Source organism: Rhinopithecus bieti, unplaced genomic scaffold, assembly GCF_001698545.2.
Source record: "Rhinopithecus bieti isolate Rb0 unplaced genomic scaffold, ASM169854v2 scaffold_35536, whole genome shotgun sequence".
In the NCBI taxonomy this organism is placed as follows: domain Eukaryota; kingdom Metazoa; phylum Chordata; class Mammalia; order Primates; family Cercopithecidae; genus Rhinopithecus; species Rhinopithecus bieti.
This window is the reverse complement of record NW_016814959.1, coordinates 801,420-817,084: the sequence shown is the minus strand read 5'-3', so window position 1 is coordinate 817,084 and position 15,665 is coordinate 801,420. Positions and strand designations below refer to the sequence as shown.

The following is a 15,665-nucleotide window of genomic DNA, read 5'->3' as shown; positions in this document are numbered from 1 at the left end:
CTGAGGCGGGCAGATCACAAGGTCAGGAGTTCGAGACCAGCCAGTTTGAGACCAGCCTGGCCAACACAGTGAAACCCCGTCTCTACTAAAAATACAAAAATTAGCTGGGTGTGGTGGTGCGTGCCTGTAATCCCAGCTACTCGGCAGGCTGAGCCAGGAGAATTACTTGAAACTGGGAGGTGGAGGTTGCAGTGAGCCGAGATCATGCCACTGCACTGTAGCCTAGGCAACAGAGTGAGACTCCATTGCAGAAAAAAAAAAAAAAAAAAAAAAAAAAAAAAGAGCTGTAGCTTCATTTCGAGCTTACCCTTAATATTGTAATATTGTATTGTCTTCATCCTTAGGCTATTTTGCCTCATGGTAGAGAAATGGCAGCACAGACTTCTGATGTAACACAGTTTCTCTTTCACATCCAGGCGAAAGGAGAGGATAGCTTTTAGCTACCATGTAGAAATCTACAGATTCCTTGTGATTGGATCAATTTCAGCTTATATCAAGGATGGGATTACATAATTGAGTTTAGGCCACCCAAGGAAGTTGGGGATCATTCTTAGCCAAAAGCTATAGCTCGGAAGTTCAGGATTCCTGATAGGAAAATATTGAGGAACTAATGCTGAAAGGCAATAGAAAATGATCATTCTCTAGCCTTAGCTTCTCTACTGTTCTAGAATTTGACCCATAAGACTGTCAGATTCATGTGTGATGCATCATTATTTCCTCCCTCACCACCTAACAAACAGCACATAGTATATAGATATAGGTGGGGCTTTTGTTGGCGGGTGGGGAGTTGCCAGTTGAGTCCATGAATGAATATTCATTCATTCATAGAAAGACCACTTGAAAGAAAACACTTTTAAATCAAAATGATAAGGAAAAGTTATACTTAAAACTATAAACATACATGAGTGAATGTAGATAAGTTTTCTTTGAGAAAAGAGGGATGCCATATTTCAGGAAAAGATCTCTGTAGAGAAAATATAGCTAAATCTTATGCATAAAAATTAGAAAATCAAATCTTTAATATATGGAGATAGCACACACCTCAACATATATTTCATGATTACATAGTTTGCAATAACATTAATATTTATGGAAATATTTTTGCCTGAATATTTGTGACATACAAGCCTTAAAATTAGATTTTGAAATATTGGAACTTGAGAATGGATTACTTGTATAGATTTGCTTGTTGTCTGTGAGGGTAAAATGTTAAAATTGCATTTAAAAACTCAGGAACCAACTTAAGATAGTAATACTAGTACTATTGTTTGAGCACCTACAAGGTATCTGTCACTTCGCATGGACCGGCCATTGAATGCTTAAATAGTCTTGTAAGTAAGCCTCGTTATCACTAATTTACTCCTAAAGGAACTGAGAAGTTAAACAACAAAGGAATGGAGACAGAAAATAATAAATCATGAATCAAACCCAATAAAATGTGTCCCAGAAAAATATTCCACCATTATGCTGCTTGTCTTATTTGAAATGTAGCCCCATGAGACATGGATTTATGTACAATTGATTTACTAAGGAAGTGCCAGGAGAAAACACTGGGTCGGGGGTTGGCTGGTAGGGAGAGTAAGGCTAGGGAAGAAGAAGCTGAGCAAGAGTGTGATTCTGTTGCAGTTCCAGCCTCAACCCAAGCCCATGGAGAACATATCCCATATGGGCAAGGTTGCCGGACATTCCCATCCCCATACCTTTCACCTACCCCAGAGGAATGTGTATTTTGTGGCACTAGCTCTCTGCAAGATAGTCCTCCGAGGAAAGTTGCAGATGCAAGTGATTAGAAATGAGAAATTTATAACAGAACCTGGGTGGTGGGTTCACAGAAAAAGCTCCAGGGGTCTGAAATGTTCTTGATAGATCACTGATGCTATCCCATCTGTGATCCTGGTAATAAAGATACGAGTATATCATGTGGTGGTTAGGAGCACCTTCTCGATCCAGACTGCTGAAATCAAATCTGGGCTGTGACACTTGGGCAAGTTTCTTAACTTATATGTGCTTTATTTTCTGTATCTGTGAAATGTGGAGTAATTCTTTTACCTAACACATAAGGTTGTTTTGAGGATTACATGAATGTATATATTCATCTAGTCTGTACGTAGACTAGAGCTGGATGGGAAGCAGAGCTATTACCACGTGACTTACTTATGGCATGTCCCACAGCTGATTAGTCGCACAGCCAAGACGGGACCTCCAGGACACTACTACTTCTTGCTGGGCATATATGTATTAATTTAAAATTGACTACTTCTTGCTGGCCATAGATATGTTAATTTCAAAATTTCATAAAGTTCTAGGTGATCTCTGGTGTATTGAATATTTCAAGTAATTGAAAATTAATATATATGCTAATATAGGGTCAGAAGGTACCTTATAGTTCATGAGTAATCTATTAAAAATTCAAACAACAATATATACACTAAGCATGCTGTGTTATAAACTGTCTTAAAAGTAATGTTCTGTTTTGTTTGTTTTTATATTATTGAAGTGTTTGGCCAGAGGACCTAATTCGCTCATATTTAAAAATAATGGCTGTAAATCATAACATGTTACCTCTTTCCAAGGGTACTTGCATATTCATCAAGTCAAACAGCTTTAATCCTAAGTGTCTAGGTGGAAATTCAGAAATCAGTAAGCAAGGGAGAAAGACACTGGTATGTAGGGTAGAGGAAGTGATTCTCTCCCGACATATCTCTCTTCAAGGGCATTTACTGAAGTAACTTTATTTTTAACTTACACCAGTCCAATTAAGAATAGCAAATAAACTGGAAGAGTAAAACAAAAGCAAAATATTTTATGTGGCAATGTTCCAATGTGAAGAAAAATATGTCAGGTAGCCATGCATGATTGCACATACATATTGATGAATTGACGATTTATACTTATTTGTGTTAGATTGTTAATTAGGACTTTTATTTGCAAGTAATAGAAACCCAAGCTGAACTAGTTTCAGAAAAAGAAAGGAATGTATCGACTCATTTATTAAGAGGAAAACTTGAGTGAATAAACCACAGTTGGCAGAGATGCAACTGGTTTCAGGAACGGCTTCAGTGAAGTGTTCGAACTCTGCCAAACCTGTCTTATCTTGTCTCTGGTACCTCTCTGTATGCTTGCTTGATGGTATCTCACTGAATGCTGGCTTCTTTCATGTGCTCAGAAACATCATCCCTGGAGGTTGCTGAGCCTCACAACACATATTCAGTTTTTAGAGGGGGTTGAATTCTTTTCATCGTTAGAAAAGTTCCAAGATAGGCTGGGCACCCTTCCCTGAACTGACCAATTGTGGCTGGTAGGGCAAGGTTGTGTTTGAAGATGGTAGACACATGAGAATTCAGGATTGAAGTAAGGGGTGAGTTATTTCCCAGAAGCCTCCTCGCCCTCGTTTCTTCTCTTTTTCCTTCCTTTTCTTCGTCTCTTTCCCACTTCATCTCTTCTTGCCATCATCTCGTGTGCTTTAGCTGACAGGTCCATTCATGCTGTGGCCTTTTGACTGTGGCCCCCTGACACCACATCAGCAAGTCAGGATTTGCGTTGCACACTTACCTTCTTCAGAGTGGAGTGTCTGTGGTGCAAAGATACCATTCACTTTTTAATTTTGGTTGCCTCTCATACCTCGGATATATTGTCATGCTAAAAGAGCCCTTCCTGTTAGGGATGAGGATATGGCAGGAGACACGGAGAGGGAGGGGCAGATACCTCTGTGCTCCCATTGTCACATGAGCATGTCGGCATGATCATATGCTCACCCATCTACACAGTTAGTTCTGGCTGAAATGTTCCCATAGGCAGCATCACTTTAGGAGCTAGCTGACCTTTGGATAACTTTTTTCGGAGATGGATTACGGGCTTTTATGTGGGCAGCAACTTGTGCCTCAGGTGGGTATATAAAGCTGGGTGCCAGGAACAAGAACAGGCAGGAAGAAAAGTGATGGGAATTTAGAAAATTTCCAGCTCATTATAGATTACACCCATCACCTGTCTCCTTTTGTTTTAGCTTTGAATTTATTGAATTGCAAGTTGTTTTTGAAGAGCTGTGTTCCACTTGTCCAGTCATGTTTTAACAGGCAAGGAGCCATAGGTTAAATGGGTAGAGTTGGAAGAATGAGTACAGGAAAATTGTTCAAAGGGGCGCTAGTAACCTCTGTGTTTCTCACATTTTGCTGAGTATAATCAGACAAGACAAGAAAGGTACTTTCTCCAGCTTTACCCCCAAAATTAATAACTAAAGCTTGACACATACATATTGAGCTATAAATAAAAAAAAACCTATTTAACTTCAGTCATGTATGAGAAATGTGTATTTGTGATGAGTTTGTGTCACAAACAATGACAGGGACAACCATGACCTAGGTATAAATGTACAAACCTCCAAATTGTTAGTTTGTGGTAGAAAATTGAGAATGTATGAATTTCCTGGGACTGCTATAATAAATGACTACAAGCTGAATAGCTTGAAACAGCAGAAATTTATTCTCTCACAGCTCTGGAGATCAGGAGTCTGAAATCAAGATATAGGTAGGGCCAACTTCCTTCCAAAAGGTCCCCTTCCTTGCCTCTTCCAGCTTCTGGTAGCTTCTGACATTCCTTGGCTTGTGGCAGCAACCCTCCAACATCCACCTCCATCTTCATGCCTCCATCCTGTCTCTGTACGTATCTGTGTTTGAATCTCCCTCTCCTTTCTCTCATAAAGACAGAAGTCATTGGATTTAGATCCCACCCTAATCCAGTATGATCTCCTCTCAACCAATTACATCTGCAAAAACCCTATTTTCAAATAAGGTCCCCTTCTGAGGTTCAAGGTAAACATGAATTTTCAGGAGACACTGTTCAACCCAGCACAGGGGAATCAACCAAAAAAAAAAAAAAAAAAAAAAAAAAAAAAAAGTTTCTTTCAGCCAGCATTATTGTTTAGGTAATTGGCTATTTGAAGCCTCCAAAACCATACGGATTTTTGTTTGCCAATACTCAGTGTCTTTCATGAAAAGCCGTTTCTGAACTGAATCTGTTTTCAGGGTAGGTGCTGGTGAAGAGAGGTCAGCATGTAGGCGCAGTTTTGTCAAAGATCTCATTTTTTCAGTCACTGAAGGGAAATATACATTTCCCCTAAGATTTTCTTGCCTCAAATTCTGAAACATTTTCTTTGTTCTAAGTTCTAGGGAATTCTGCAACACACAGAATTTTTTGGACTTACCGATATACTCAGTCACTTGGTCTTGGGTTCTGTACGTCTCATCCCACCCTGTGTAGCTCAAGTTAAGTAGAATAAGATGTCACCAAGTGTAGATTCTTTGAGTCCTTTCATTACTTTCTACATTGTAAAAAATGAATATATAGAATGAGTTGCTGACATTTAAGATTTTTTCAATCATATTGTGTCCTTTGCATCAAATTCCATCCCCCCAGCTCTGCCCTCAGGCAACTATAGAGTGGATAGAAATGGTTTCCTCTCCCACCAAAATAATGAAGACATTTGCTGAGATCTGATTAGGAGGTGTGCATAGACTGGGAAAGGTTTTAGGATAGCCGCTTCAGAGAGATGAACAGAATGCAGAGCAAAACCAAAGAAAGATTGATGTTCTGAGACAAAAGTGTGAGTTATGATCTTTGAAGTCTTATGCGAACGCTTGTGTAAAGTATATCTCCAGTGTCCTAAGTGGAGGGTGAGAAGGAGCAGATTACAGGAGTGATTCACCATTTGAGCATTTGGGTTAGTTGTGAGTGCTGGTGAGTGATGAGTTCAAGTGACCTCCCAGGAGAAAATGGCGGGCTGAACAACTGGACAAGTGTGAAAGAGCTAACAGGAACACTTTCACAGAATTCACAGAAAGAGAATTTCAGAGGTAATGTACTCATGGACAATTACAAGGACAGGCTGTGACAATGGGATTCTGTAGCTGAAGTGGGATGCAGTATAGTAGAGATAACCAAGAAACTAAGAGGCAAATGAATTTGGTGATTCAGCCTCATTGATGTTGGCTTCATGGAAAGGGTTGTATTCATTTTATTTCAATTCAATAAATAGTTATTAAGCACTCTTTGTGCTGCAGGGGCTATGTTAGGCATACTTGACCTGGATAAAGTGCGTAAGAAGAGATGATGAGGTTAGGAAAAATGGTCATTGCCAAGGTAAACTTTATGGTCAATGTTAATTTCCACCTTGGTTTTGGCTACTCTTGAGTAACTGTTTATTGTTGTTCTCTTCTTTTCTTGCTAAGATACCTCAAGTGTATCTGAAAGCTCCAGTTACTTGATCTAACAGAGGAGACTGTTTTCCTCTTTAAAAGATTCTTTCAGGTTGAAGTCTCTCCCTTTCTATCTGTGTTCTGGTTTCTGGGCTGTTCCTTTAATACGTACAGCAGTTACAGATTGTAACAGCTGCCAGGCCCTCCTTGCTTGGTCTGTTTTGCCATAGGAAGGTAAGCTCACAGGCCTGTCACCATTCTGGGTCTGTACACCCCACCTTTGTAGAAGAATGTGGGATCAGTAACACAATTTGATGTCATCAGGGGAATTTCCACGTTTGTGTCTTGCCTCCACTTCCGTATGCACTGCTTTCTATTTCTTTTTATTTATTTCTTCTGCCATCATATAGCCAGGCTACAAGCAAGATTAAATTAAATAGTCATTCCAGTATCAGAAATACCAATATATCTATATTTATATACTTTGTATGGCCATGACTTTCTTTAATAATTCATACAATTTTAATATTTTTGAATAGAGGCAACTCTTGGCATTCCCGCTGTGATTGTGATAATAATGTGAATATGTGAAGTAACCAGAATAAGGAACACTTTTTAAGTGCTACTCTTTAATATACTGATACTTTAAAGTCTTAGTATTTTTAATTAAAAAATGTATAACTCTATCATCATTATAAATAATGTAGTAATGCAAAAGCAGAAGTCTTGTCTTTTCTGTGGATGGTTGCCCAGCACATCAGAAAGTCGGGTTAATGCCGCATTCAGCCAACAGGCAGGAGGGGGCATGGAGCTCTGTGTGTGCCTCACTCTGCTTCCTCAGACGGAACAGAGTTTAAAACACAAGTTTGTTGACTGCTTAAAATGTTTGTAGAACTTGTTGTGGGAGTGAAAAATAATGAGCAGCCTCCATTAGGGAATTGGTAGCAGTGCCCTGGCTTCATCAGGCTCTCTAAGCATGGCGTGAAGCGTTGTGGGAAATCCTATCCTGTGCTAAACATTTGAGCCAATGGCCCTGTCCTGCACTGATCAAAGTACTCCCATTTCCTCGAGTTGTACCTTCCACTAAACATGTTATGTCCATCCTTAAGGAACATTCTTGGTGTCTCACTTAATATCCCCATGGTGGTCTGAACATTTCCTCTCTAGAAATTATTCTTCTATTTTTCAGGAGTTTGATAATCAGGTAATTTTTTCTCCCATATTATCAGCCTCATAATTTATATTTATCTTTACATATCATTTCCAAGCACTTCTTTTTCTTTCTTTTTTCCCTCTCTTTGCTCACATCCTTTCTATTTTGCCAGGGGCTTGCTTCTTCCAAGCCTTTTTATCCTCTCCTCCCATGATCAGTACCCAAGTTTGCAGCAAGTTTCCTTGTTGTTTTATGGGTTGATGTTTTTGCTTAGGAAATCCTCATGTTTTAGACTGCTCCCTCAATCTGTAATCTGAAAGTCAGATTACAGTTTAATTCTTCTTGAAGCCCTCATCAGGTTTCAGAGAGAAGCCTTGATATTTGTCCTTTGTAGGAAGGAACACCTTGAAAGGCCATGGGTCTGTCTTCTCATCCTAGAGGCCAAGGGGCACTGGGACCAGAGTGGCAGGGAGGCCAGGAGCCCCTTCCCCCAGGTGTAAGACTCCCAGTCTGGCACTGCACCTCTGAGGGCATCAGCATGTGATGGTCCCTGCTAATGGCTTCTAGAAGCACCTTCTGGCATTGGCTCCTGAGGTCATCACCCTTGTTGATGACAGCTGTCAGCAACTTGCCTTACTGAAGCCTTTCATCCTCCCTCCCACTGGCAGTAACTTCCAGGGTCCTTGATGCATCTCCAACATGCTTCCTGCGATAATGTGTAGCCAGTAGAAAAGTACAGATTTTGGGGTCAGACCAACCTGGTTTAAAATCTCGTCTACCATTTCCCAGCTGTGGTACTTGAGCTTGTTGTCTAATCTCTGAGTTTCAGTAAATCTGTAAGATGAGGTTATAACATCTTTCTTATAGATTTGTTGTAAATATTAAATGAAATACATAGAATGATTCATATGTGGCTAGTAGATAGTAAGTCTAAATAAAAGACAGATGCTATTATTATTCCAGGGATAAATTGGTAGCTTTGCAGTTTGGTGTTAGTTTTAGCACTTCCTATGAAGACAAAAAAAAAAAAAAAAAAAAAAAAAAAAAAAAAAAACACTTGTTCTTAAAAGTTTTTTTCAAACTGTTTATTTGAAGTTCCCCAAAGTCAAGCACCACCCAGCATCACACACTCTTAACTCCCTCTTCCCACTCTTCAGTGAAAGCCACTAGTTCCTGAAACTGTCGTGACAGTAACCAACTCTCCTTTGCCCTAACGGCTTCTTTCCAAGACCTACCTTGTAGAGCTCAGTATAACCTTAAGGTTCTGCCTGAACTTATGAGGTACTTAGCAAAAATCTCACATGTGCCTGAATATTTTACTGTTGACACTTAGCAGTGCCCTGTCCCCCTTGGAGGACTGAGGAACCCAAAAACGTCAAGTCTCAGACAGAAGCTCAAACTAGACATAGAAATGAAATTCTTATAGAAGTGCTGGGTTATACTTCTGTGCAATCATTGTTATTATGCCATCATGCTTGAACAATAACCACCCTCTTCAAGCAAAACAGAAAAGTTTCTGCCTTCAGGGCTCATGACCTTTTAGAGACAAAACAAGTGCAAACAAAACCGTGTGCAATGTTTTTTCCATGAATGTGATGTTGAAAATATACCTGAGGCTTAGGTGTGCCATGACTCACTATGTAACACAAAAGAAAACTGGATTTAAAAACTTGAATTCCTTGACTGCCCATTCAGACTCGACCTACTACATACCGTTTCCCTTCTTGCTTATATTTTCCTACAGAAAAGAGAAAAACTATGGAGAAAATGGAAAACAAACCCATAGGAGAAAACAGCTGAAAATGCTTCATGTAAATGTGCATGCTGAAAGTAGAGAGTAAGCAAAGATTTCAAAATGCAGTGCCTGAATTTGAGTAGTTAGGACTAAACACAGAAGTGTTGATGAACTCTAAGGCTAAACTCTTGGATATTTAGGAGCACACCAGAGCTTCTTTACCAGCTGAACAAAGATTCAAAGAACTCCGAGGGCAAAAAAAAAAAAAAAAAAAAAGGAACCCTGGAACTCAGTGGTCCCTAGCCTTTTTGGCAACAGGGAACTGGTTTCATGGAAGACGGTTTTTCCATGGACTGGAGGATGGGGAAGGTGGTTTTGAGATGAAACTGTTCCACCTCAGATCATCAGACATCAGTTAGAGTCTCGTAAAGAACACGCCACCTAGATCCCTCACATGCACAGTTATGAGAATGTGCACATGCACTCCTATGAGAATCTAATGCCACTACTGATCTGACAGGAGGTGGAGCTCAGGCGGTAATGTCAGTGTTGGGGAGCAGCCATAAATACAGATGAACCTTTGCTCACTTGCCCACTGCTCACCTCCTGCTGTGCGGCCTAGTTCCTAACAGGCCACGGACCAGTACTGGATTGGGGACCCCTGCTCTAAGTGATCCCAACACCTACAGCCCACTTACACGAAGTACAAGGCTCCATTTGGTCTGCATATAGAATCTCTGGGATGTTAGGGTGTGCTTCGCTCATTCTGAGTTGATTCCTAGGTTCTTGGACTAAAGCGGATATTGTTATGAAGGGAACTAACAGAGCAAACAGTGGAAGGAGCATATTCATGTAGATCACGCTTTCCACATTAGGACCAATTTCACTGCCCATTCTCCTTGTTTCTAGTTTTCCTCTTTTAACTTGAGCAGTGTCACAAGAGCACATAGCTAACAATGTTTTATTTTTTCCCTTCCAAATTCTAAGAATAAAATTGTTATTGGCTTTTGATCTTAATCATTCAAATAAAAATAAAATGTGCGAGGAAACTTGCAGCAAATTTCCTTGTTGTTTCATGGGTAGATTCATTTTCTTAGGAAATCCTCGTGTTTTAGGCTATACCCTCAATTTGTAATCTGGAGGTCAGTTTACAGTTTAATTCTTCTTGAATTTTATTGATGATAAAATCATCAATAAAAATGATTGAACCCTAGCCGCCTTCTCAGCACCATGCATTTATAGAGATGAATGAGATCTCACCTCTTACCTCTGGTAGGGATGGGTAAAGATAACATTTTGAGGTGGAAGAGAGGGAGACTAAGAGCGTTTGTGCCCACGGCCTTGACTTCTTTTTTTCTCTATGTGGAAAAAAAATGCTATAAGGACACATGCTCACGTATGTTTATTGCGGCACTATTCACAATAGCAAAGACTTGGAACCAACCCAAATGCCCATCAATGATAAACTAGATTAAGAAAATGTGGCACGTATACACCATGGAATACTATCCTGCCATAAAAAAGGATGAGTTCATGTCCTTTGTAGGGACATGGATGAAGCTGGAAACCGTCATTCTCAGCAAACTATCACAAGGACAGAAAACCAAACACCACATGTTCTCACTCATAGGTGGGAATTGAACAATGAGATCACTTGGACACAGGAAGGGAAACATCACACACTGGGGCCTGTCTTGGGGTGGGGGGAGGGAAGAAGGATAGCATTAGGAGATACACCTAATGTAAATGACGAGTTAATGGGCGCAGCAAACCAACATGGCACATGTATACCTATGTAACAAACCTGCATGTTGTGCACATGTACCGTAGAACTTAAAGTATAATTAAAAAAAAAAAAAAAAAAGTAAGAAGGAGGAAGAGGAAGAGCAGCCTGGGAGAAAGCAAGCAAGTTTCAAAACAATTGCTCCGCAGAATGGGCAAGGGACACGACAGTGAATTAACAACCAAAAAAGCCGATTAGTAGAGTCCTGTTTCTTGGAGTAAATGGTTATCTCATCTTTGTTGTTGCCATTGTCATCATCATTATCTTTACCATTGTCACTATTTTCAGAACAAATTAGACTTGAAGTACACAACCTTGACATAATTGAGAATATCCCTTTGAGAAACTGATAATAATTTATGCTAGTTTCATGTGTGTTGTGGGATGTTGTAGGGTGGTTTTATTTATTGTGTCCTCCCTCTCATTTATGTTCGTGTAGGTTGAGCCAGTGATACAGAGAGGCCACGAGAGTCTGGTGCACCACATCCTGCTCTATCAGTGCAGCAGCAACTTTAACGACAGTGTTCTGGAGTCCGGCCACGAGTGCTATCACCCCAACATGCCCGATGCGTTCCTCACCTGTGAAACCGTGATTTTTGCCTGGGCTATTGGTGGAGAGGTGGGGCTAATGTTTAATAATTATTACTTAGAAGTAAATACTTAGAAAGTAAATTAATACTTAGAAGTAAAGCGCTCTAATGGCTACTTTTGATATGCAAGGTGGCTTAACTCCATTTTCATAGGAAGGGATCCTTTCTTTAAGTTATTTTTATTTTATTTCATCAGTTGTAGATGAATGGGGTTCCACAGGGTTGAAATATCCTTGAAGATGGCGGGTTTTTGAGTGGAATAGAGCTCTCAGGGACTTTCACAGGACACTGTCTCATGGCATTTTCCATATTTAGGGCTTTTCTTATCCACCTCATGTTGGATTATCCCTCGGCACTCCATTAGATCCGCATTATGTGCTCCTAGAAGTCCATTATGACAATCCCACTTATGAGGAAGGTGAGTTTATTGTTCATATATTTTACCTATGGTTTTTATAAAAAGTTTTGTACCTCATAAGTCTTGTCTTTAACAGAGTTGAAACAAAATAGAAGCCAATGCTAGAAAGAATTAACCTCTACATTTGTCATTCAAATTAGGAGGCTTTTAGAAGTGAAAGTGGGTACTGTTTATAATTATACTGTAACAGCAGGCATTAACCAGCACCAAACCAGGTAAATGAGCACATGCAGTCACTAATCTTAACAAAAACACTTGCATACTACCTACCAGGAAGTAGAGTAATACACTTTTCCTTTGTGATATAGGTTAGTCCCAGTACATGGTGTTTATGGAACATTTTCTTTCTAACTGCACATAAGAAAAAGTTACCATTTATTATACTAAAAAGTGTAAGCATTTTGTTGTGTGGTAAGCAAATCATAGATATACTCAAAAAGTACTTATGCAGTGACACTGTGTAATATGATATTGAAGTAAAGAAATGTAAGGATGTGCATTTGATTTCTGAAATCATTTGTATGATATTCCAAATACCAACAGTGATAGATTTAACACGAAATTATCAACAGAAGTAACTCCAAGTTGTTATTTTGTATTGACTCATGCAATTTTTAAGCAAATACTGAGCCCCACCTATGTGCCAGATCTGTGCTTGAGGATATAATGTGAGTGAAAAACAGATGCTGTTCCCACCCTCATGGAAATTATAGCCCAGTGGGAAAGAGAAACAATCAAATGATCACAGCAATCATATGAAATTATATATGTGCCAGTTGATCCAAAGGAGATACCTGACACTATGAGAGTATTTAATTAGTGACCTAATCCAGCCAGGGGTGTGTGGTGGTGAGGATGGGCTAGAAAGTCTTTGTTAAAGAATCAAACTGTTCATCTGGGTGACTGGAGATGCTGAAGGGTTAGGGTGCAGTAAAGAAAGATGCCGATGAACCTGCAGAGGAAGGCTGAAGCAGACCATCTAAGATCTTGTAGGGCCTATTAAGGATTTTTACCCTGAAGACAATGAGAAGCAATTGAAGAGTTTGATACAGTGGAGTCAAATATTGAGGTCTGTATTTTGAAAAGAACACTCTGGCTGCTGCAGCATGAATAATAGATTTTGAAGAGAGCACACGTGGTATGATATTTGAAGAGTGATGTTTCTATAAAAGTAGGTGTTAAGCTATTCTATTTGTGAGCAAGCCAATAAAGTATCTTTTTTTATCCTAAAGTAATTAATAGGAAATAGCTTCTCTCTGAATTCACTTTAATTTCCACCCACCAATTATATCCCATACTCTGAACCATGAATCTATGATAAAGTTTAAAACTTTCATAAACCAAGCAAAATAACCTGTTAATAAATTCTAAAAGTTAGATTTTCCATGAAATCATATGTAACTATAAAACATAAAAATTGTCATCACAATAACAGTGGGATTAATTATTGAATGTGTCTTACATTGCAACTTTCCTTTTAAAAAATTTTTACTATTTTGATTTTAAATTATTAATAGAATAAATATGCTGATATACATGGGTATAATAACTTCTCAATTGTGGAAATTCCAATGTGAACGTACTTTTCTTCCTTTTAGTGTTTATTACAAAAGTAGAAGGCTTAATTTAATTTGCCTTGTCTCTGTTGTGCAACTTTAAAAAAAGTTGACTGTTCTCATAAGTTTCAATGTAAAGCATGAAACACTACCTATTTCTATCCCTAACAGGTTAGGATAGAGAACGTCAGGATTTCTAGTACTTTTCTATTTTTATTCATATACATAACTTAGACCCAAAATTTTAAGATTATAATAATTTTATTTTTATAAATATAGCATAATACTAATTTATGTTTCCAGAAAAGTTTTTTAATAATCATTTTATATTTGCTTAAGAAATTATTACTTTATTTACTAGATTATCTATTAATGGTCCAAACAGCTAATGCAACTAATGAACCTAACTATACTAAATGCAACTGAAATTTCTACTTACATTTTTTCCTTGTCAAGCTATTATAAGGAGGTAGATCCCAAAAATACAAAACACAAAACAAAATTTTGCAAGATATGTCCAGAGAAAATTCTAAGGTCACTATAGATGTTCTACATTATCATGCTCATTTGTATCTGCACTGATAATAGCACAAAAGAAGAATTGATTTTTATGATTTATTTGTTTAACAATTGATTGAAACCCTGGTAGATGTGTGACCACTATATGTGTGACTAGTTGCCATTTATTGAGCACCTCATTTGTGCCAAACACTGCTCTTAGAACTTCATGTTCAAGCCACACATCACCATTATGAGGTAGTAGTGCTACTATTATGGCCATTTTCCATACTGGAAAACTGAAGCGCAAACAGTTTGGGTAACTTCCTGTCTTCATCTGTTCTGTGCTGCTATAACGGTATAACACAGGTTAGATAGTTTATAATGAACAGAAACTTATTCGTCACAGTTTTGGAAGCTGAGAAGTACTAGTACAAGGTACTGGCATCTGATGAGGGCCTTCTTACTGTGTCATAACATGGCAGTAGGCTTCACATGGTGGAAGGGTAAAGACAGCAAGATAGTACAAAGCCACTTCTGAAATAATGGCATTCATCGAATCACAGGGGCAGAGCCCTCATGGCCTAGACACCTCTCAAAGATCTCACCATTCAATACCATCACAATGGCCATTAAATTTTGACAACATTCAAACATACTTTTTGGAGGGGATAAACATTTAACCATAGCACTTGCCCAAGGTCACATAACTCATAGGCAGCAGAGCTGGGATTTGCATCCAGGTTGGTCAGCTCCAGAGTCAGTGTCCTTAATTGTCACATCACAATGCTTCCTTGTGATGACGCTGAATATCTGAACAAGCTGGAGTCAACCAACACATAGTAAATTATTTTATGTTCACAATAACACATTCACGAAGCAGGAAAGGAAGCTTGGATTTTTTCCAAGGCTGTTAGGGAGGTTAAGAGGTAAGAATTTCCTGGGATAATTATTGGAATACTTAATTTTAACAACTTATTACATCCTAAAACATTCAAAGTAATGGATATCTTCTAAATGTGTGTGTGTGTGTGTGTGTGTGTGTGTGTGTTCGTGACCGAGGGGTATATAACATACAATGAGGAATATTTGATATAAAGACCTCGTGTTTAAAAATGATCGACTAGAAATAGATTAAGTTGATTGATTTAAATGAGACAAAAAAGGAACTGAGGGGAAGGAATCAATCTGTTAGTTACTGCAGCAGGAAGTCAATTAATTTCCAAGTTAGTGAAATGAATTTATGAAATGTTTGGGGCTCATACTCTCCCTCCCTGTAATGAGTATGTCATAACAACAAGTGTGTCTTCTTCATCTCTCATCCCCACAATGCCTAATGGAGTGCCATTTACATAATGGATTCTTAATGACTATGTGTTGATTGAATGGCTGTTGAATGAAGAAGAAAATGGTGACAAACTTTAAAGAAATAAAGTGAATCTTTAGTAGTTTTCTTCATCAGCAGATGGTTTCTAAACTAAGGAGTTTTTACCTCAAAGTAAATGTTATCGAACTTCATCTTGAAACAATATAAAACTTTTATTGAGTTATTTATTCTATATGCTAATGAATGACTTTAGAATCTTCATTCTGTCTTCATGTTAGATAATTGTGGAATATAACAGCCACATAACTGAAACATTTCTCTTGTGGTATGCTGTGTAAGTCCACAAAAGTTGCAGGCAATATGGCTACTCATCTTTTAATTCTTGTTTATGCAACTGAATGTTGTCTGCCACTA

The 15,665-nt window shown here is 38.5% G+C and overlaps 1 protein-coding gene across 2 annotated transcripts in view; it reads left to right on the top strand.

Annotated features, from left to right (window-relative positions):
- The first annotated feature begins 11,293 nt into the window (after window positions 1-11,293).
- MOXD1 (monooxygenase DBH like 1) overlaps window positions 11,294-15,665 on the top strand; it is a 34,346-nt gene continuing 29,974 nt past the window's right edge. Inside the window, exons 1-2 of one of the 2 annotated variants that reach the window (XM_017852801.1) lie at window positions 11,294-11,481; window positions 11,768-11,870. In XM_017852801.1, coding sequence (XP_017708290.1) covers window positions 11,422-11,481; window positions 11,768-11,870 — 163 coding nt within the window. In that variant the 5' untranslated portion in view covers window positions 11,294-11,421. Of the gene's footprint in view, window positions 11,482-11,767; window positions 11,871-14,630; window positions 14,854-15,665 lie in introns of those variants that run through there. The other variant, XM_017852802.1, reaches the window with a different exon arrangement.